This window comes from Saccopteryx bilineata, chromosome 6 (assembly GCF_036850765.1).
Source record: "Saccopteryx bilineata isolate mSacBil1 chromosome 6, mSacBil1_pri_phased_curated, whole genome shotgun sequence".
NCBI lineage: Eukaryota > Metazoa > Chordata > Mammalia > Chiroptera > Emballonuridae > Saccopteryx > Saccopteryx bilineata.
Window position 1 is genome coordinate 142,380,507 of NC_089495.1, and position 23,202 is coordinate 142,403,708.

General features: G+C 43.0%; 1 protein-coding gene across 2 annotated transcripts; it reads left to right on the forward strand.

Annotated features, from left to right (window-relative positions):
* Positions 1-215: 215 nt before the first annotated feature.
* LRATD1 (LRAT domain containing 1) lies at positions 216-4,734 on the forward strand. 2 transcript variants are annotated; one of them, XM_066235406.1, is made up of 2 exons: positions 216-539; positions 1,479-4,734. In XM_066235406.1, the coding sequence occupies exon 2, from the start codon at positions 1,515-1,517 to the stop codon at positions 2,391-2,393; it is 879 nt and encodes a 292-aa protein (XP_066091503.1). In that variant the 5' UTR covers positions 216-539; positions 1,479-1,514; the 3' UTR covers positions 2,394-4,734. The 2 variants fall into 2 exon arrangements, with proteins under 2 accessions (XP_066091503.1, XP_066091504.1); XM_066235407.1 differs by having other exon boundaries at positions 216-473.
* The last annotated feature ends 18,468 nt before the right edge of the window (positions 4,735-23,202 follow it).

Consider the following 23,202-nt stretch of genomic DNA (forward strand, 5'->3'; position numbering starts at 1 on the left):
CCTCTGGCGCGCTCTTCACAGCGCGCACACCCCGGCTCCCGGGCTGCCCGCGTCCGGGTGCGCGGAGACAAGGCGAGGAGGGGCGGAGCGCGCGCTGGAGGCCCGCCCCTACTGCCCTCCTCTTCCAGCGGAGATTGACGCGGCTTGGGCACCCGCTTCAACCAATGAGCGCGTCCCAGGGCGGGCCCTGGAACAAGAGACTCCCGCTACTTAGAGTCGTCGCCTCCGCTGTGGGAAACCAGAATCAAGTCAGGGCTGTGCAGGTGGGTCCGGCGCCCCTGCCAGCGCGGATTGGCAAGCGCTCGGGCACCGCGCCGGGCGCCGCACCGCACCGCACCGTTCTGCGCGGGGCAGAGCGGAGCCGCAGCCCCACGCGCCGACCAGGAACCACTTGCCACCACTGCCTGCGCAGCACCCATGGGGACCAGGAGACTTTAAAGGAGTTTGGGGTTTCGGGAGCAGGGAAATCACGGGTACGGAAAGGCGGCTTTCTTTGCCTTGGAAACGTTTGCTCTCGGATTGTTTGGATCCTGTGCCGGGTAGGAGAAAGAGGATTTGGGGGGCTGAAAGTGGACCTTCCTACACAATCTAGGTGCGGACCCGCACCCGCACACATACGCCGCACTGGCTTTCCCCTTCCTTTCCTTGCCTCTTTGTTAGACTATTTTAGACGGAGCAGCCTCTCCCTGGCGCAGCCCGATTGACTCCGCTGGGTCGAGAAGGCACGAGAAGTAAGGGGCAGAGTGCATCTGCCAGTATGGCCAGGTGTTCCCGGGTTAATGGGTGTACCGTAGGTGCATCGGTGTGCCTGTAAGCGTAGGGCTGGGATTGTGCACGGCTCTGGGGGCCTGAGTGTGTCATCGTGAAGGTTTGCCATTGTGTGTATATGTGACATTACCACACCAGTGTACCAGCCTGTATCTAGGCTCCAAGTGTGCAACATTTTGCTGGTATAAAGTGAGTGCCTGGGAATGTTCCCGATTGTGATTGTGTGAGGCTCTGTCAAGGGAGGAGTGAGACCTCGTGCAAAATTGAGAGGTGGGCTGGAGAGGGTGGGGACGGAAATGTGAGCCAAGCTTGCTCAGAGCTCTAGGGCCTTAGGCGCCCCTTCTCCCTTCCAACAAGCCCCTCCGTGCTTTTCTGGGAGTCGGCCTCCCACGCTGCCACAACCCGCGCTGTCTTCCCTACTGGGACCCCGCGCGTCCTCCAGTTAGCCTGCCTTTTCTCTTCTGAGAGTTGGGCCGGATTCCCGGAAAGGGTCCGAGGCTGTGTGGTGGCGTTCAGCCCTTGTTCGTCGGACTGGTGGCTTCTGCTCCCGTTCTGTCCCCAGGGAGGCACGAAGACTCGGCTGGCGGCGGGACTCCAGTAAGGTCTCCGGCGCGGGCGAGCGGCTCCCAGGGGAGCGGCGCACGCTCCGGGGATAGGCAGCCAGGTTCTGATCGTGTCTCTTCTCTCCCCCCCCCCCCCCGATTTCGCAGATCCCCGCTTCTGGCCCTCGCCTCGCCGCGTCATTGATGGGCAACCAACTGGACCGCATCACCCACCTCAACTACAGCGAGTTGCCCACGGGGGACCCGTCTGGGATCGAGAAGGACGAGTTGCGGGTCGGGGTCGCCTACTTCTTCTCGGATGAGGAGGAGGACGTGGACGAACGCGGCCAGCCCGACAAATTTGGCGTGAAGGCCCCCCCGGGCTGCACTCCCTGCCCGGAGAGCCCCGGCCGCCACCACCACCACCTGCTGCACCAGCTGCTCCTTAACGAAACTCAGTTCTCCGCCTTTCGGGGCCAGGAATGCATCTTTTCCAAAGTGAGCGGCGGCCCGCAGGGCGCCGACCTGAGCGTCTACGCGGTCACCGCCCTGCCCGCGCTCTGCGAGCCGGGCGACCTGCTGGAGCTGCTGTGGCTGCAGCGCGCGCCCGAGCCGCCGGCGCCCGCTCCGCACTGGGCCGTGTACGTGGGCGGCGGGCAGATCATCCACCTGCATCAAGGCGAGATCCGGCAGGACAGCCTGTACGAGGCGGGCGCGGCCAACGTGGGCCGGGTGGTGAATAGCTGGTACCGCTACCGCCCGCTGGTGGCCGAGCTGGTGGTGCAGAACGCCTGCGGCCACCTGGGCCTTAAGAGCGAGGAGATCTGCTGGACGAACTCGGAGAGCTTCGCCGCCTGGTGCCGCTTTGGCAAGCGGGAGTTCAAGGCGGGAGGGGAGGTGCCGGCCGGCACGCAGCCTCCGCAGCAGCAGTACTATCTCAAGGTGCACCTGGGTGACAACAAGGTGCACACAGCCAGGTTCCACAGTCTGGAAGACCTCATCCGCGAGAAGCGCCGCATCGACGCCAGCGGTCGCCTGAGAGTGCTCCAGGAGCTGGCCGACTTGGTGGACGACAAGGAGTAGCCTGGGGGCGCCACCGGCCCTTCGTGTCTCCCCACGCCCCGCTCCCTTCCCAGCACAGGGCACCCTGGCCAACGACTCACCACCCCAGTCCCCTAGTGCGGTAGCGGCAGCCGAGGGCCACTGCCCAAGCTGCTCCTGCGATCCCCTCCAGCAAGTGGCAGGAAGTCTCAAGAACTGGCCGCGGGCCTGGGACCGAAGGGCATCCGTGCGCGCCTGGCTCAGCCCCCCGGTGGCGGTGATCGGGTTGGGAAACGCAGCGTGCGCTTTTCCTTTGTGTTATTAGGGGGAAAGGCAAATGGGCGGAGGGGAGCAGGGACGCGACTGCCCCCGCGGGTCACTGCTCAGAGACCCACCTGCTAGAAAGGCATCATCACCCGCCCCAAACGTGCACACAAAGGCCGATCGGAGGTGAGATCTTTTTTCAGGGTGCAGTTCAGGTCCTATATGGATGTGTCCCCAGATTGCAGGATTTCCAAGAAATCGAGCCTGTCCCTGTGTGCTTGTGATCATCCCACAAGAGAGCACTCCGGGCCTCGGATTATCCCGAGGCTGCCCGGGACGGTTCCGGCTCTCCAGCCCCCTGTTTCCCGACTTTGTATTCCAGGCCCCGGGCTAAGCTAGATACTGTTTGCTTCCTAGTCTTTCCAGCCCGAGAAGCGAACGCCACCCCCGACCCACATTGGCCTGTGAGGCTCCCTCCCGGGTAGAAAGGAGCCTTTCCTGTCCCGGGAGGAAAATGGCGCAGCTAATTCGGCGAGAGCGTCGGCCCCGCCCCCGGCAGGGAGAAGGTTGACCTGGTGTCTGGGAACTTGAATTTGCAGAGGGCACTTGTTCTTAACGTTCTATTGCTCCCTTCTTGGGCTGCATTTCAAAAATACTCATAATTTTAAAGGAGAGGGAGGGGGAAGACATGGCAACATTCCAGAAACCAGCATTCTTACACCATAGCCAGTATATTTCGTTTGGCTTTAACTAACATAGAAATCTTAGAAGGAGGGGAAGTGGAAATAAAGTTTAAAAAGGAGGGAGCAGTTCTCCAACTATGTCAACAAAGCTTTCCGCGTTGATGTTTTTATTGACCATTTTAGCAACATGCTAATAAAATTTCAAATTGAAATTTTTATTTTCATGGCTTTAATCCATGATAGCTTAAATACTGGGGGCCATTAAGAGTGGACATAGCTACGAGCTTAGCTGACATTGCCTTTTCAGTCTATTTTTCTCAAATCCTTTGAGAATTCTGTTTTTGAATATTGTAGTTAATATATATATATTATTTTTTCTGGCTTTAAACGGCAGCCCTAGGCATAGTGGAGATGTTACTTGATGTGTGTATTGTACTGAATTTTCTGTCACTGAAGGGGTTTACTGCTTTGGGTCGAGGTTGCTAGCAGCTTCCATGGTGTTTCCTTTCTCAGTGTTGTAAACTATTACCATTCCACGTTTTCATTTTTCTTCCTGTCTCCTTGATCTCCTTTTAAAAAAATGATTCTAGAGTTGGTGGCTTCTCTCCCTTTTTTGTGGCTAGTCCCACACTTCATTCCTGAACACTGGAAAGGACCTATAGGGTCAGGACAGATGTGTGTTTTTTCAAAAAATTAAGGCTGTTTGAAACCCCTTTCCTGGGCAAGAAATGATCAACTTCTCTCCCTGTGCTGCAGCCCTCACCGGACTGACTGTCACTTAATTCAGTGTGTTAGACATCTATTGCATCGATGTCCCTTTCCTGGGAATTTGTCAAATAACGGTATTTAGATAATCATTGCAAGCAATTGCCTGTTGACAGCTGTGATTTAGTTAGACAGCAACTACTATGGCCAAAGCCAGTTTCTTGGCATTTCAGAAATAATGCAATAAAAACTAGTCGAGGTTAGCTGAGACTGGAAATGCCTTTTTCATGCTACATGATTCATTTCTGTTTTACGTTTTGGTTTTCATCCTGGATTCATCCCCTGATCTTGAATCAAAAGGTCAGATCAATGGAATATGAACTAGAGTATTTTTCTTAAGCCTATTGAGTGATTTATTTTTTAAAAAAAATGTGGAAATGCATATGCTTTTTCTTTTCAGCACATACAATGGCAGAACTTTTGTACTAATGAACTCCCCTTTGCATGCCTGGAGAACTGAAAGTCATAGATCTCTCTAACTTATCCCTCTTTCGAATAGCAGATGGCAGATGATCAGCTGCAATCCTTTACTGTATCTGCACACGCCACATACTTTACTGTGCCCTCCTGCTGTACCTTGGCTCTCTGCTGTATTAAACACCATCCTAAGCAATTGCTCCAACAGGACTTCTTCTTGACATTTTGTCTTCCACCTGTCACTCAGAGGATGAGACTCCAGCAAAAGAGATGAATCTGTCTCTATCACACCTAGTACTAGGGTCTCTTTTCTTTGATGGCACATAATCTGATGTGTCTCTTACACAGAGGGTCACCATAACAGAGGAATGGCTTATCAGCCTTAGATTTGCCAAAACTAGACTGGCAATAAAAATAAGTTTGGCAGCCAAAGCAAGCATTCATGACTATGTTGGTCTAGTAAGAATTGGGTTGATGATGATACTTCTACAGATTTACAACAGTAAAACACTGGTTACAAAGGGAACTTGCAAGGTTTGTACGGTTTCCCAAACTCCTATTGAAATAACCATTGGTTATCTGTTGGTCAGTGTTAATAGACAGAGGCAGAACTCTAATCATAGTACACCATGGAGGACACATGATCAAACTATTATAACTTCAACCTGAAAACATGTGTATTTTTAGAGTGTTATTAAGATGTGAGTGAAACCAAGGAGGTAGACATTCCCTCTGAAGATGACATGGGCCACATGATTTTTATTACTAGTGAATAGAGGACATCTGGATTTTGTTGGGGTTATAAAAATTAAGCCTATAGCCTCCTAACATTGAACAGAAGTCAGGAGTTTTAGTTACCCTCCAGAGAACAGGACTCCCTAGTGACTTGGATGCCGTGCTGTGTGGACGAGCTGGCGCTGCCCCTCTCTAGTAGCGGAGAAAACTCCTCATACTGCCATCCTCTCGACACTTTCACAGCGTGATTCTGAAAAGCAAACTGCTAAAACAAATGAATATTTTTCTCCAAGGTATGCTTTGCTTTACGTTTTGTTATTTAAGAAAATTCGGGGGGGGGGGGGGCAGAAAGGCAGCAGGGCACACTTTAAATAAAGCCGCCTCGAAATGCCGTAATCTCAAAGTGTATTTCTTTGTTTGTTTTCTTCAAAAAAATCTTATCAACATTACATGTATTACATTTATGTTTCAAGCAATGAGCCAAATTTATATATATATATATATATATATATATATATAAAGTTTCTCAATATTTAAAATCTAAATATCTGTTATGACTTTTATTAAAAAGGAAGGGTGATATATATTCACTTATGGTTAGAAAACATTTAACTTGTGCCTGATTAGAACATCAAACGCAGAGGCCCAATAATGTTAGGTGATTTTCCTAGATTTTAAAAATTTTGAGGTTTATTGTTCTCTTGGTGTCATGTTTCTAAAATGAACACTTTTGTTTGAATAATGATTTTTTGCCAGAAAAGCATCCTATCAATGTTTGCAAAATAGCGAGTTACCTGAGTAATTAGGATAGCCAAACAGTCTTCAGACATGACCTTATCGATTACGTTTTGTGTGGGCTCTCACCATTCGGAATTCCTCAGTGTCTTAGTCCGCCTACAAATGGAGAGGGGTCAGATTGCACTGCAACTAACACCAGGTGTGCAAACATCACAGCGCAGCCTACTTTCCCTTTATCCACGTGCAGATCTTCAAAGCGTTCTGCTCTCTCCTTTTTAAACAACTGAAGAAACCCTAGTTGGGTTTGCCTTTCATAAAGCACTGGCCACGTGCATAAAGGGTCTGCAGGTGAAAAGTACAGGCTTTTGATCTTCCTGAAACATGAAGAGCTGTGTTTAGAAAATGATTGCCAAAACCCAGCTCAGTTTTTTGTTGACAATTATTAACTATCAGCTGATATATACATAAACTGTACTGCTGATATACACATAACATATATATAATGTGTGTATATGTGTATGTATATATATACACTGCTCACAAAAATTAGAGGATATTTCAAAATGAATATGAAGCTATAAAATATCCCTTAATTTTTGTGAGTAATATATGTATATATATTTTTCCCCCACCATGGCTCTTAATTGTGATTTTATTCAGATATAGATAGATAGATAGATAGATAGAGATACATCCATACATACATATGGACTATTTTAAAATAAAATAGAGAATGTTCCAAAACAGAACGATAGGTTTTAGAGTCAAAATAGCTAAGGACTAACTGGGACAGCAAGTGAGCTGTGCCTAAAACTAAGTATAAACAAATAGAAAATGCGGGACTCGCAGGCAGATGTAGTCGCACAGTTAGACAAATATGTTCCTTGTTTCTTTAGCTGAAAAGACACAGTATTCAAAGGGAAGCTGTCAAGATTAGGAAGTAATTGAAAAATCCGACACAAGAGGAAGTACAGAGTTTAGGAGATGACAGAAGAAGGTAGAGAGCTTTCAACGGGGGAAACTTGGTTTCCAGTCTTCCCGAAGACAGTAAGGCTCTTATTTCCTCACCATTTACTAATTTATAAATCTGCTTTCTTGATATCATGGCTCATGCATTGTATGTGTACCCAATTTGAGCTTGCAATATTTGAATAAGATGGAGGCAAGGAAAAATAGTCTTGTCAGCCCTGTAGCTCAAGGTGGGTTTTGCGACGGTTCGTTCCCAGGCAGCACCCAGAGGAAGGGGTCCCCACACTGTGAGCTTTAATCCATCTCTGGCACACAGTGGGTGCTCAGTTAGTATAAGACTCTGGTTCTTGGTGCTGCTGATCTCCAGGAAAACCAGAAATCCCCCAGCTTGGCTTGTCTGTAAAGAGGACCCTAAATTTCTCTAACTGAAACTCTAGGGTTGGCCCACCTCAGATGATTCACGAAGATGTACTTTCTGAGTCAGGAGACTAATTTCAGTTTAAAGGTATTGTGACTATTCTGCTTGCTTCTAGGAAAAAAAAAATGCTATCAAAGCATCCAAAGAGAAAATTTCTCTTGTAGTTTGGTTGGGAAAGGGGAAGAAAACTAACAATTCTAAGTATAACTTCTCATGACTTCATCTCCCATTACCTCAAGGGGAGAGCTTTCTTGCATGAAATCACAAAATTATGCCTTCAAAAGGAAACCTATTGAAGGTTTTGCTAAAGATTTTCTCCAGTTATGTTAGAAAAAACCCTGTTAGAATATGAGCTTAACTCTCGGGAAAATTAGATTCAATGGGTTTTGGTCATAGGTGTTTTTCTAAATAAAAAATTATTCATTTATATCTTAAAATATATAGCTAATTGCTATGTCCATTGGCTGTTATAATTCAATTATTTTTATGCCCTGAACTTAATATTGTCCAATGAGGAGAGGCTTGCAAAATGGTAGGTGTGAGTAGGGCCAATGTCTTAAATTTCAAGCACAAAATAAATGCTCTACAAGTTAATGTGAGCCACACTCAGGGTTCCAAAAAACAAAAGGATCATACATAGTCACTGCTTATATACTTCCTTGGAAGTTCTTGCCGTCATCTGTAATAAAGACAGACGTTAGTGTTCTACTCCTGCCACAACAGGAAACTTGAGGGCTCCTTTACTTTAAGTACTTTAGTATTTGCTTGAACACGTAAGTTGTTATTCTAAATTCAATTCTTTCCCCCTCCAGCAGTCCCCAAACATGCCAGCTCCTTGTTCTGTGCCAGGCCCACTCTTTCCAGGTTTCAGCTTCTCCTGAGGAATGAGCAGGTCAGGGGGAAAATCATCCTGACAATGATTTTGTGCAATGATTTTATTTGGCTCATTTAGCAAATAAAAGTACAGGCCACTCAATTGTATTTGAATTTCAAATACACAAGGAATAATCCTATTGGCATAAGTATATTTCATGCAATACTTGAAGCACGGTTATCCTAAAAATGATCTGTTTCTCTGAAATTAAAGTAAAACTACAGTCCCAGTATATTATCTGCAACCCTACTCAGGGGGGTCCTTACTGTCTCAAAGAAGCCAGAGACCTCCGATTTTTGTAGAACTGACAAAGTAAGGACACACCTCCTACCTCCTGCATGGACGTCTTGATCAGATTGCTCACGTGTCTTCTAAGGCTGAAGTCAGATTCTTGCCCAAGGATGAGCATACAGTCTAGGAGAAGCCTCGGAAGAAAGACTTCCCGGGCTCCCTGGTCAATGACGGAGTCGGTTGTGTGTATGCATGGTGGGGATGGGTGTGTGTGTCATGTGTCTATTCTTATGCTCTCATGATTATATTCTACGGGACATGCCATCCTTTATCCAGGGATATGATGAATACTTTCCCAGGCACAACCAGAAATACTCTATGCCACTGTTTTGAATCCCTCCTGTTGCCTATCCCAGTCCTGGTCCTCACTTCACAGCTGGCCATTCCACAGCTTCCTCACAGCTGTCCCTGTCCCACTAGCTGTTCTACCCAGACACATGCAGCCACACTGATCCTCCTAAAAACAGACCTAGCGCTCATAAGGTAAAAACCAAGCTCCTTACAGGGGCAGTCAGGATGCTGCATGGCCTGACCTCTGTCTATTACCAGCTACATTTCTCTCAACTCAGCTGGTGCTCAGACCACACAGAGCATGCTGTAGAACATGGAGTTTTCATTCATTCTTCCATGTCTCCTTCATCCAACTGCCATTCTTGATTCCTGAGTGGGGAAACCCTTATCTCTTCATCATTCATGGCCTAGCTCCAGGCTACTGCGAGCATGTTTTAGTAATTCTCTTCTGCGTATTCCCATTGAATTTGTTCACACCTCCCTCAAACTCTCTCTTCTATACTAGAAGTATTATTTACCTCTGTCTCTCTCTGGACTGAGTTCTGTTAGGGAGAGCCCTATGACTTACACATGTCTGCAGCTGCAAAGGCTAGCACTCTCAGCAGGTGCTCAGTTAGAGTCTCTCGAATGAATGAATGAAGACGTGGGGAGGGGAGTGTGCTGGCTCCTCTCTAAGTTGAGGCGTGCTACCCATGACTTCTCTCTAGGCCAAAACACACTCAGAACGGGCTGAAAGTGTCCACTGATGTACCTGAGATTCTCCCTAAAACCCATGCAGCAGACAATTAGTTTCTATTTAGAACATAAGCTGGAATTATGAAGACTCCATACTGCATTGTACCACACTAGAAATGATAGGAGATTAGCCACCTGTAGTATGAAAGTCTTCCTCTGTCCTAGTTATACCGGTAGGAGCATTTCTCCATGAATGAACTTTATGAGTTTGACTATGATGTAAATACAGAATTCCGTCCTCTCGTTAATTTAATTTCCACCTAAGTGAGATAGCTTTGAGAGTTGTGAATTTAGAAGACAGCTGAGAGCTGACTTGCTAGACATAAAGGTGAGACGAGACATTTCCCATACAAGCCACATTACTAAATGGGTCCCTGAGAGCCAGGGACATTTGGTCAGAGCAGAAAGAGTCCACTGAAAATTCAAGCCCTGGTCACTTTGGGGAAAGTAAAATCTCTCCTGATTTTACTACTGAGCAAATCCACGTGTGGTACATGTGTAGAAGGAAGAAAAGTATCCCCTGGCCTGACACTCCAGCAGGGGAGAGAAGAAAGCCAGACTCCTTTGACTGGGGCACCTGGACCTCCAGGCTGGCTGAACGGTGAGAATAATTTGACATGCAGGTGAGCAACTGTAACTAGATTAATGTCATAAAATATGTATGTATACTTTTTAAATTTTTATTTATTTATTTATTTTTTACAGAGACAGAGAGTGAGTCAGAGAGAGGGATAGACAGGGACAGACAGACAGGAACAGAGAGAGATGAGAAGCATCAATCATTAGTTTTTCATTGTGCGTTGCAACACCTTAGTTGTTCATTGATTGCTTTCTCATATGTGCCTTGACCGTGGGCCTTCAGTAGACCAAGTAACGCCTTGCTGGAGCCAGCGACCTTGGGTTCAAGCTGGTGGGCTTTTCCTCAAACCAAATGAGCCCGCACTCAAGCTGGCAAGGTCGGGGTCTCAAACCTGGGTCCTCTGCATCCCAGTCCGACGCTCTATCCACTGCGCCACCACCTGGTCAGGCTGTATGTATACTTTTATATTCGCCATTTTCCCTGAGACTCTTCTAGAAGGAGCACCCATGCTCTTCCGGGAGGCAATGATTCTCTTAGCAACTCCAGATGTCTAATATAGTTTCCTCTGGTTTTGGTCATGGTTGTGCTTGTCTACAAAAGTCAGTTCCATTGGGGATTTTAAACCATAATATCCTGTTGAGAATAAAAAGAAAGTGTCAAAACCAAAAACAAAGTACTTTTTTAGAGTGAAATATTATTAGCAAATTGGGACTTGTAATCCTGGTAAATATGGTGCAATGTTGCTTTTCCCCAGGGAGCACTTTCCAGAGGAGACACCAGGCCAGACTTTTTATTCTGCAGCCTCTCCATTCCGAGTTCAGAAATCAATGCCCCTGGTGGGCGTCGGCTTTATTCGTGCAAATGGATGAGACGGTCTGCACAGGGGGAGGAGGAGAGAAGTAGTTACTCTGTCCTCTACAGACCAACAGAATAGGTGCTGGACAGCATGGATCGGCTTTGCCCACGTTACCTTCTTGAAGCCTTTCAGGGCTTCCCAGAATCTGCCGGGTACAATCCAGACGGCAGGGCATCCTTCAGGCTCGGCACTTCTGCCCACAATCCCCCAACCTCTGTGCTTCAGCCCCTGACCCATCACAGTGCATTCTCACTGTTTCTTCTGTCCTGAGCCACTTACCTCTCTCCAAAAGCCATGTTATCGCATGCCTTTGCTCAAGCTGCTGCATTTGTGTGGAACATCCTTGACCCCTCTTTGGCCACATGTCAGAACCCTTGCCAGCTTTTAGGACCCAGTGTATTTTCCAGTTGTTCTGTGATGCTTCTCCTTCCCCCACAACTCCTTGTCCTTCAGCAACATCAACAGGCCACACCAAGCCTTTCTCACAGAGCTCCCGGAGGTCTTATCCAAACACTCAACATGCACTCTACTCATTTAATATTTCAATTTTCAGCCCCAAAACTATGTCAGTCACAAAGTTAGTGGGAGTCAGATTGCTTTCTGAAATCCGTTTTAATCTTGAGTCAGGGAGCTTGCCATTTTGAACTTGGACTCTGTAGCTAGTATCTGGTCGGAAGCAACTGTCCTTGCACGAGAACAGTAACCGCTATTTTTAAAGTAATGTTCTCGTGGCAGATCAGCTCCTCAAGCATTTGTTGGGTCGTTATTAAAGGCAAGCCTGTGTTTTAGGTCTGGAAGACACAAAGCATGGTCTAAACATCAAGAACCCAATCTGGTAAAGAAGATTGGTGTGGTATTAGCTATATAATTCACTACAGCCTAAAGTATAGGTCATTACCCACTACCATGGGATAATTTTTAAAAATACCGTCAAAGCCAAAGGTAGTAGTATTTGGAAATAACATCAGCTTCCAGAAATAAAAGTCATTGACTGGCATAGAAGAGCTTAATGATGCTTTTAAGACAAATACACAACTTTATTGGGAAAATAGACCAATTTTTATCTTATTAAAATGTAATAATTATCCTCTCATTTCTATGCAGATTTTTTTTTCTTAGAGTGAGTTTTGTTCTACACATTCTGTGGAAGTGATATTTAAATATATTGTAGCAAAACCTTTTTGCTATGGAACTATCAAGATTGGCAGGTTATTAGCATTTGATTTGCCAATCAATACACCTCCCAGTGTAGGCAAGATCTTTGATTAATAGATGACCTGATTATCTATGATTCATTTCCTAGGGTCAGGAGAAGTTCTCTAGTAGTAAGCTGTGTGGATTTGAGGCTTCTTGGACTGGGGCTGGGCCCAAAGCAGTGACGGTCTTAGGTCATTGGGGAGAAGGTGCTTGCATTCAAGGAAAGAGGTCAAGGCCATGGACAAGATGCCACGGCCACAGGTTATTTCTGAGGGGCAAGGTAAGCTATAAAGATAGCATAACCAAAAGTCACAAGGCCAGTGGTCAGATGCGGTGTGCACAGTGTTTCCAGATGAAGACCATTTTGCCCAGGTAGAATGAGTTGAGGTGGCACTATTGCAAAGAGGAAACTGACAACTCTGATACAATACTGGTTCAAAATCTATATAGATATTTCAATGTTAGAGCATATTGTGTTTAATTTCAAATGGCCTTTGGGGGGGAAAAAACAAAAACATGACATCTATTGACTTGGACAATGGCACTTCAACACAAATGGTAGAATTTCTTCGAAGAAAAACAAATCTAAGCCTCCTATCTAAGGAAACCCTGACTTTGCTCAGATGTGTCTAATGGCCTCTGGCATAATGATTCAGCTGTCTAAAAGCTGTTAATAATTTTATTAAATGCCTCCATGAAATTTAGCTCATGATACAGACAAAATTTTCTCTTTTCTTGTGCATGGAATGCTCATTTGCTTTAAAAAGAAGTTCCAGGTTATATGCAAAGATTGAGAAACAACTTCCCTGTCCACGTGTACAGCTGTCAGAGGCTGGATTTGCACTGTTGAAGGGCTGAATCTCATGTTAATGAGTTCCACAGAAAAACAACTGACTGTATGCATTTATTTAAATAAGCCTGTGAAAAGAGTCCATTTACAGTATAAAAACCCCTTGCTTTTTGAAAGCACCGGACAGAATATTTTAATAAATTTAATTTGTCTGCCTGTCAAGTCTGTCGAATGGACAGAACCCAGAAGGAGCCCTGCTGATGCTAGAGTCCTTGTCTTCTGACAGGGTTCTATTTCCACTTGAATATGGGCTGCCTAGAAGAAGATATTACCCACCAGAGTCATTTTAAGTAACAAATACTAATAACAGCCTAAGTCTCCAACCTTATAGGGCCAGGGTGATTCTGTATTCTTTGCAAACTCTTTCATTACCTACAATAGCGTCATGGATATTAGATTGGTCTATCATGATGAAATAGTTCGAGGGCAAATAAGTCCACATTACCTGAAGAATAACTGTTAACATTTTCTCAGACATGGGTATCGTATGTGGTCATTGTCACCCTCCCATCCAACCTGTGTCAGCCTGGCCTTACTGTCCCAGAGTACAAATGGAGACACTGAGGCTTGGTGAAGGCCAACACCCAGCTCAGAATTACATGTCTTGCATTTGGTAGAACTGACCTTTAATTCAAGTGTTTGATCCTAAGTCATTACATTTGTTTGTGTCTTGTAAAGTTTTCCTAGAATAATCAACTGCCTCCTTCCACCCTTAGCTCATAGGGAAAATCCACTTAATGATTCCAGCTAACATGAGGGAGGCTTTCTATCTCACCTCTGCTAGCAGTTGATGAATAAAGATGAACACTTAAGTTCCTTAGGTAATGTGCCTAAGAGAGGTAGACATTAAAGTATCCAGGAACACAAACCCATTCAATCTCTGGACCAATTGTATAAAACACACACTAATTATCCAGATTTAATATTCTGTCTTCTGGAAGCAAAGTCTCAAAAGTGTGTCTACAAGTCACAGTGGAATCCAGCTTCAATGCTGAGATTCTTTTGTGTTTCATCCTGAACTTTAGAAACAGAAGCACTTGTTGGATGATATTCAAGAAGTCTGTGTCTATGCAGTCCTCACAGGACTTATCATTTCTTTATTCAGTCAAATCAGAGGAAACTAAGTTAAGATATTAAGTAAATTCTATTTTTCCATCAAGATTAGAGATGTCCTAATTTTTGAATGAGTTTGCTTTGTCTTCACTTCCAAAGATCTGTGGCAAATCTTTGGAGAGAATGGATCTTGCCTTGCTGATTTTCTTATTTTCTCTCACAGAATTTCAAGTTTGGAGTAGTTGTTCAAAAAACTTTCTATAAAAATCAAAGAACTTCTAAAGTTTCATCCAAATGAATGTGCTCTAAGGAAGGTAAAAATTGGTGTGCTTTTTGTGTTCAATGAAAACAAGAACTACTCTATTTAAGGAAGGACATATGCTGCTTATAGTGATTGGGAGAAATGTCTTTTAAAAATAAGTAGGACAAAAATAAATAATCAATACATACTATGTGCTTCTAATAGTTTATAAAAAGCCTAAAATTCTGGATTAAAAATGTATACAATGATTTTAATTAATTTCTTTTTCTAGCAGCAGTCTGCAAAAATTGTACAAAATAATGCCCGTTTAGTGGCCAGCCAGCCCTATCAGCAGAGTAAAGACAGGTGACAGGCCCTGCTCAGATCTGGCTACAGGACATATTTACACATGTAAAGAGACCTGTTTAACTTGGTTAAGAGAGCACAACCATGAGATGCTACAGGAAATCAATGTTTACCCAAAGTCCAGTCTCATGAAAGAATATCTTATAACTCAACCTACGGCATTGCCATTTCTGAATGATATTAGTTATTCCTCATGAACCATAAACTCACTAGAGATTGAAGTAGACTCAAATAAACAAAATTCAATAAGAAAATCATCTAGCAGAAGAATGAATGGTATAATGAAAAGGACATTAGATTTTGAAAACCACCCAGCTACAAATCTGGCTCCTTGCTTTCTGGACTTATGATCTTGGACAAATAACTGTCCTGGGCCCTCATGCCTTCACCTAGGAGAAGGAGAACATGAATTCTACCTAACTTATAGGGGTAGGATGAAGTTAAGTTTTAAAATGGCTGTAAAGTTATCTGCCCACACTGCTTTGTACACAAAAGACAATCAATCGAACGAATGAATGTAAGTGAAGGCACTAAGTGAATTCTCTTTTACCATCGAGATTACAGATTTCCTAATTCTTGAAAGGGTTTGCTTTGTTTCCCCTTAAATGGTAAATCTTTGGAGAGAATGGATCTTGTCTTACTCATTTTTTTTATCTCCCTTTGCAGAATTTCAAGTATGGAGTAGCCGTTCAAAAACTTTTTAATAAAAATCAAAGACCTACTGAAATTTCATCCAAATGAAGGTGCTCTAAAGAAAATAAAAAATGGCTGATTTGTCAATGAAAATAGGTTCTACTTTCTTAAAGGAAGGATAAATACCTTCTCCTGATATTCTAGTCCATGTTTGCATCTTAGCTGAATTGGAGCCCTGTACACGGTCCCTGTGGGTGTGTTTTTGTGGTCAGATAATTCTCCAGCCATTTTTCTCCCACCGTTCCTCGAGAACCATTTCCCTCTGATCTGAATGCCCTGCTTCTAAGGGGCCGGATGCTTGCAGTGACTATCTTTAACCCTTTGAACTGGAAATGCTCTTGCACGGTTTGCTTCTGATACATACCAGAGGGAGATCTGACATAAGTGATAGATTGTAATAGATTTGTTTTCGTGTGTGTGGGCATGCATGCGTTTACTCAGACTTTTAAAGGTAAGAGGAAACTTAGATACACATTGAATTCTTCTTCAGTCTTTGCTCATAGACTCACTCTCCCCGGTAGAGTCCAGCTTCAATAGGTATAGGCCTGCTTATTTCGGTAACACAGCAGTTATCAACATGCTTGGACTTGGGGCTCCTGAAAATTATTGGGAAACCTAGTGAACTTTTATTTGTGTAAGTTATACTTGTCAGTATTTACCATGATAGAACTACATTAACACTGACATTGAAAATGATACTTATTTAAAGTACCACTTACAAATCCATTGCGTGTTACATAAATAATATTAGTAAAAATAATGCATTTTCCAAAAGAAAAAGAGAGAAAATGATATCGCTTTACATTTTTACAAAGGTAACGTCTGGCTGAAGAGCAGACGGCTGGATCCTCACGTCTGTTTTTGCATTCGCTCTTTCTATCACACCTGTTACCTGTCACCTCAGCAAAACGCTGCAAAACATCCACGAAAGAATTAGAGTAGAAAAAACAAAATCTTAGCATAGTGAACAGGGTTTTGACTTTGCACACCCCCTGAAACAGCCTCAGTGATTCCACGAATTCTGGGTCCCCACTTTGCAGAACCACCGTGATTGGACCCTGCCCAGGCTTCCAAGCAGAGTCCGCCCAGCCACTGCCAGAGTTTACACCCAGCGAAGCCATCTGCCAAATCGCCAAGCGTCGGCGAAATACACATGTAACAGGCATCAGTAACAAAATCAAAAACATTTTATTTTAAATCATATATGTACTCATGAAGGATAGTTTCTCCCCTGTCCCTGGATGAGTTCAGGCAGGTCCCTGAGCTTGTCTCCTCTCTCTTCGGTAACCGAAAGTCCTACTGTTGCTCTAAGCTGCCAAAACAAAGTCTCAGCTGGTGCTTGGAAGACACAGACCTATGAAAGAGCAAGTTTCCAGCTTTATTCAAAGTTACCCAGTGCCCCTGTCCTGGATCAGCCCCTCAGAGTGGGCCAGCCTCGGTCTCCTGGATGTGCTGGGTGGGGACTCTAACTGCAGGAACAAGGAGCGGAGCGCTGGGCGGAAGGGGGGGAGGGTGATCCCGGAAGCCCCTCTCGCAGGCCTGAGTCAGCCCACTGCTTTGGGGGGAGGGGTCACAGAGCACCAGCACCTCCTCAGAAATCCTCGCTCCTGGCCTTTCTTTGTGTGGGTTAAAAGTGATAATATTATACTAAGTGAATTACATTAATCGGAAAAGGCTAGGAACTGTATGAATCCATACATAGGGGGGACACAAAACTGAGACTCACAGCCCTGGCCGGTTGGCTCAGCGTTAAAGCGTGGGCCTGGCGTGCGTGGGCCTGGCGTGCGGGGGACCTGGGTTTGATTCCCTGCCAGGGCACATAGGAGAAGTGCCCATTTGCTTCTCCACCCCCCACCCTCCTTCCTCTTTGTCTCTCTCTTCCCCTCCCGCAGCCAAGGCTCCATTGGAGCAAAGATGGCCCGGGCGCTGGGGATGGCTCCTTGGCCTTTGCCCCAGGTGCTAGAGTGGCTCTGGTCGTGGCAGAGTGACCCCCCGGAGGGGCAGAGCATTGCCCCCTGGTGGGCGCATGCGGGAGTCTGTCTGACTGTCTCTCCCCGTTTCCAGCTTCAGAAAAATACAAAAAAAAAAAAAAAAAAAAAAAACCAAAAAAAAAAAAAAACCCCAAAAAAAACGTTTTACCTAAAAAACCAAAAACTGAGACTCACAGGCATGGATAGGAGTGCAGTGGTTATCAGGGGGAGGGGAAAGGAGGAGGGGGAGGGGTGGGGAAGGGGAGGGGCACAAAGAAAAACCAAATAAAAGGTGAAGGAGGACAATTTGACTTTGGGTGTTGGGTATACAACATAATCAAATGTCAAAATAATCTGGAGATATTTTCTCTGAATCTATGTACTCTAATTGATCAATGTCACCCTATTGCAGTTAATTGTCTAAATAAAATTTTTAAAAGAAAGGAGTTGTCGAAACTAGCTCTCTGCTATCCCCAGTGGGTCTTTCCAGGCCTGGTTCGTTGTAGTGGCCCATTTTTTTCTATCCCAGTAACTTAGTCCAGGCACCCAGTCTAACCTCCTGTTACTCATTTGGAAGACACCAGCGCCCACCAGTGGTTCCAGTCTCAGGGGCTCAGCTGGCTTCATCGTTTGTTCTGTCCCCTTGCTCCCAAGAAGAGTGCTGACAGCTCATAATTGGTCATATGGTATTTCTTTGGAAATTTACATTTAATCTGGGAGCAATGCTGTCTTCTCTTGCTATAATTTATCTTATATTTTTGTAAGTAGTAACTATTCATTAAATTACATTTGAAAAAGGCAGGAAGAAAGATAAAAATTATCTGGTCCTACCACCCATATAAACTACTATTCATTTATGCATCTATTCCTCTAATAATATTTCAGTCCCTGTCTCCACTTTAGCTGTATTCATATATATAAAATTTTATATCATATATTTTATTTATTAATATGCTATAAGCATCACCAATGTCAATACAAATTCCATGCAAACATCAATTTAATGGTGGCAAACTATTATGTCAAAAGACAATGACATGGTTTACTTAATCATTATCTTTATTGTTACAGTTTTGTTTGTTTACAGTGTTTAATGTTGAGAACTGTGCTACAGTAAGTATTTTTAGGTAGACATTTTTTTCCTATAATTTGTTACTTACTTAGAGATATATTTCTAGATATGGAGTTGCTGGGTAAATGGACATGAAGATTTCAGGATACAGGCATGACAGATAGATAGATATAGCTATAGATACCTATAGATAGGTATAGATACACCTACCCAAAATTTCACAAAGGAGCTAATGACTAAGGATGGTCAGCAGTGGAGGGTGAGTTTGTCGTCTGCCTGTGTTCATGGTCTGTCATCATGACTGATCCAGAAACTTCTCATTCTTTATTGATTGATTTAATTTTCTGTCCAGTTTTCATTTCTTTACTACTCCCCCCCCCCCACCATAGGAGAACAGTCTAATATGATTGACAAATACTTCTTTATTTGTATGTGGTCATGTAAGCATGCATTTTTATTTTATCTGTGTATATGTTAAATGCACATAAATGGTACTGTGCTATGGACCTCATATTGTTTCTTACTTTTCCCTCCCAGCACTGAGGTTTTAAGATTTTGCATATTGTTCTGTATAGATCCGGTCTGCGGTTCTGATTGCTGCATGATACTCTATTCTGTGCATCAATCATATTCTACTTCTCTACTCTCCACTAGTGGACCCCGCCCTCAGACTGCCTCCAGCTTTGCACTATGGCAGTATTGGGAGGACGCTCCCTGGTCATGGCCCTCATGATCTGTGTGAGATGTACCCCCAAAAGAGACAATGCTGAGTCTCAGGGCAGGGCAGGCATACGTCTAATTGGACTAAGACCCATGGGGCTGTTTTCCAGAGTGGTAGCTCTGATCTGTGCTCTCCACACAAAGCATGTCAGTTCCTGTGTCCATGGTTTCCACCAACACCTGGCATTATGCAACTTTATCAACCTCCCACTCTGACAGTAGCAAATGATATTTCACAGCTGTGCTTCTTTGTGTTTTCCTGAACACCAATGAGTTTGTGGGCATCTCTTTGTATGCCTGTTAGTAATTTGTGTTCCTCTAATCTGATTTACCTGTTTATATCTTTGCCCATTTGTCTGATAAGAATTATAGGTCTTTTTTCTCATTAATCTATACATTATAAATATTAATAATGTCATATTTTTAATAGAATTTTAGATTTTTCTCTCTGAAAATCTTGTGGTGTTGTTCGCAAGACCGATTCATGTAGATCATTTAGTTCACTATATTAATGTGAATGTTAACTACTTCAAGTGGTGATAAATCCAAGTTTTTAAGTAAATGTTATTTCTTTTTATGCATTGATATCATATCTAACAATCTTGGACATTTCTTTTTATTTCTAAACTTTGTCAGTTAATATGACTTTTTAAAAAGTAAAATTATCTGATTTCCTCCTACCCCAGAAATTCGTAGAAATTCTTTACACGTTGGGAAAATTATTCCTTTGCCGTGAACAAAAGATGAATTAACCCCTTGTCTATGAATGAGTTGTAGATGTTTTTGTCAACATTGTGAAAATTTTGCCATACTAAGTTGTATAAACCTTTATTTTACTGAGGAAAGTCCTCAGCTTATAAGAAATTCTTTTGTGCTTTTTCCTAGTAGGTTTACATTTTTATTATGTTATATTTAAATATTTTATTTAGTTGTAATTTATTCTGGTGTGAGGCATGAAGTATGAATCCAGGCTGATTATCTTAATGGCTATGCAGTACATGAACTGGGCATTTCTCCCTGTTGATCTGAAATGCTGCCTTTATCATATGCTACAATTTTGCATGTATATGTGGTTCAGTTTCTTGATTTTAACTTATTTTCCATTGATTGGTCTTTTAATGTTTTGGGTTTACACTATACAGTGTATTGTACCTTTATGTGGTAAAATTTATATCCAGTAGAACTGATCCTTCTTCATTACTCCTTTTTCAGAATTTCTCTAAATATTCTTACTTATTGACTTTATTTCATTTTATGTTTAATGTGCAGCTAAAGCACCTAGTCTAAGGTTAAATAGAAACAGTGTTAACAAGTATCTACATATCATTCTTGATATTAAAAGAAGAGCTTGTAAAATCTCAACAGTAACTGTAATGTTTGCTATAGGTTTTCAATACATACTTTTTATTAAGTTAAGAAAGTTCTTTTTATTTCTACTTTCCACCATATACCAAACACAGCTAAAATAAAAAGGCTTGACAATGCTAAGTGCTGGCAAGGATGTGAAAGCCCCTGGAACTCTCCTACACTATTGATGGGCATTTACTTTGGTACAAGCCCTCGTAGAATCCAGATTCTATTATGACTTAGCAATTCCCATGGCTGTAAGCCTCTAGAAATGTAGAGTGGATAAATAATCTGTGCTGTGTTCACACAGTGGCATACCTATATCAATACTAATCAATGAATTATACTTACATGCAATAATATAGATACATCTCACTAACGAATGTTAAACAGAAGAATACGTATTGCCCCATTATCATGAAGTTTAAAAAATAGGCAAAACTAATCTATGGGGCTTGGTATAAAGACAATATCTCCTTTGGGTGGAGAGTAGTGAGTGGGGGGACATTAGGAGGTCTGCTGAGGAGCTGATGGCTTTCCATTTCTTAGTGTGGGCGGCAATTACAGGGTGTGTTTTTCTCTATTTAAATAAATAAGTGGTGTTGTTTCTGTTATTGTAAAAGCTTGCTGAATGAATGACTAACAAAATTAAACAATAAATGAAACCCAGTGTGAATTAAACTGAAAGACAGTTTCTTATGTTGGAAAAGAGAAGATATGTTTTATTTTGGTTTTTTTTTTGTTGTTGTTGTTATTGTTGGCCTTGTTCTACTGCTAATGAGCTTTGAGTTCTTTTCAGCAAGTTTTTCCCACATTGAATTTCTGTTTCTAATTTGTAAAAATTGGACACTGAATTACACAATCTTTAAATACCGTCCTAGTTCTAAGACAATGAATATATTATAAGAATTTGCAGGAAGTCACTTACATTTCTTCTTTTTGATGAACTTTCATTGAATGTTGCAAGTAGCAGGTTCCTTTTTCTGATCTTTATACTCAACTGGTAAGTTCCCAATTATCCTTGGGCTTTCATAGTAGCTTCTTTGTGATCCTACCAGAAACTTCCTGTGCCAATCAGTAGTTATTGTTCTCATCTGAAATCATCTCCTTTATCTGGCTAATATATTAAACTTTGGAAAGTTTATTTGGCACAAATCTAAGCCCATATATTTCTGGACCTGCAAAACTGAGGAATGGCTTCTAGTGACTTCATCTAAATGTCCAGCTAGCTGTCTTAGAAACTGCCACTACGTCATACACACTGGGCCATCAGAGAAGTCAATGAGGAGAATTTCAAATATTCCCTAGTGGTTCTTGCAGACATGATGTCCTCAATGTCCTGTCTGTGCTCTTAAAGGGATGGGCTATGTCTTTCTATCTCTATTTTCCCTTCCCAGCTGTCTGGAGTATTGATGAAATAAGAAACAACTTGACCTCGTTGACTAAGACGAGTCCCTGAGAATGTTAGAAAAAGTAGACAAAGAGAACCCGGGCTCCTGTGAGACACATGGCACACCACGGCCAGGGAGGCTTTGACCTTGAGCAAAAAGTGAATTAACTTCTAGTCTGTGTAAACCACTATTACTTTAGAGTCTTGTCAGAAGCTACATCCCATTTAATATATTCCTTAAGTGTGATTTTGGAACAGGGTACCATAATTAGAGAGTGCCTGTGATATGGGCATTGGATGGAACAACTGTACTGTTCTCTTTTCTAAGGTTTTAGATTTTAGGTTACCATTCAAGACTAGACTTTGTGCCCTCTCTTCCTAACTGGGCTCTGCATCTTGCAGGAAGCCCAGCACTGAAGGAGAAAATTCAACATCAGGGCTGCTACTCACGCTGACCCTGTACCGGTCAGCCAATGTACCATAGTCTGGGGGGATCAGTGGACTGCTTTCATGGAAGCCATAGGAGATGCTTAGGAAAGAGAACAATTGAAAACCGAAGTGTTAATAATCTTAAATCATTAAAACCATTTATCTAGAAAATAATAAGGATGGTTTTTTGGACTGGACAGTTTAATGTTTTGAAATTCTCTCATGTTGGAGAAATTGCAAGTGTCTCTAACAGTAAAGACGAGAAGAAAAGAGAGTGGGAGAGATGTGTAAGAGTTAGATAGGAACAGAGAATTCAAAAGGGTTTGAGATGCAGAATATATTCTGGACATCAAGTATATGGAATATATAAAACCAATCTTAACTTAAACATAATAAATTCTGTAAGAACAGAGGGATCTTTTTCCTACTATTGTCTGCTGTTATTGCCATGAGAGAAGAGGACAGAGAGGGTTCTGCACTCATGAATTTGTTATTGACTCAACCTGAACTATGTGTGAGCACCCCTCCCATGTCTGGGTGAGCAGGCCAAAGGGTCTGCCCTCTTAAAGCTCACGCTGGGAACACAAAACAGCAAGTGAATAAACAATATATAGACTAAAATGCAAAAACCTGTCCTGGCTGGGTAGCTCGGTTGGTTGGAGCATTGTCCCGAAGCACAGAGGTTGCTGGTTCTATTCTCAGTCAGGGCACATACAGGAATAGATCAATATTCCTGTCTCTATCTCTCCCTTTTCTCTAAAATCAGTAAAATAAATATTAAAAAAATAAAGACTATAATGCAAAATGTCCATAAATGCAAGATAATAAACTAGGAAAAAGTTAGTATAGTGAGAAAAGAAAGAATATTAACATCGTAACACTGTCAGTTCTTCAGAAAGCTCAGAGC

Coding starts and splice junctions, on each gene's coding strand:
- LRATD1 (XM_066235406.1), top strand. CDS start 1,515: ATGGGCAACCAACTGGACCGCATCACCCACCTCAACTACAGCGAGTTG.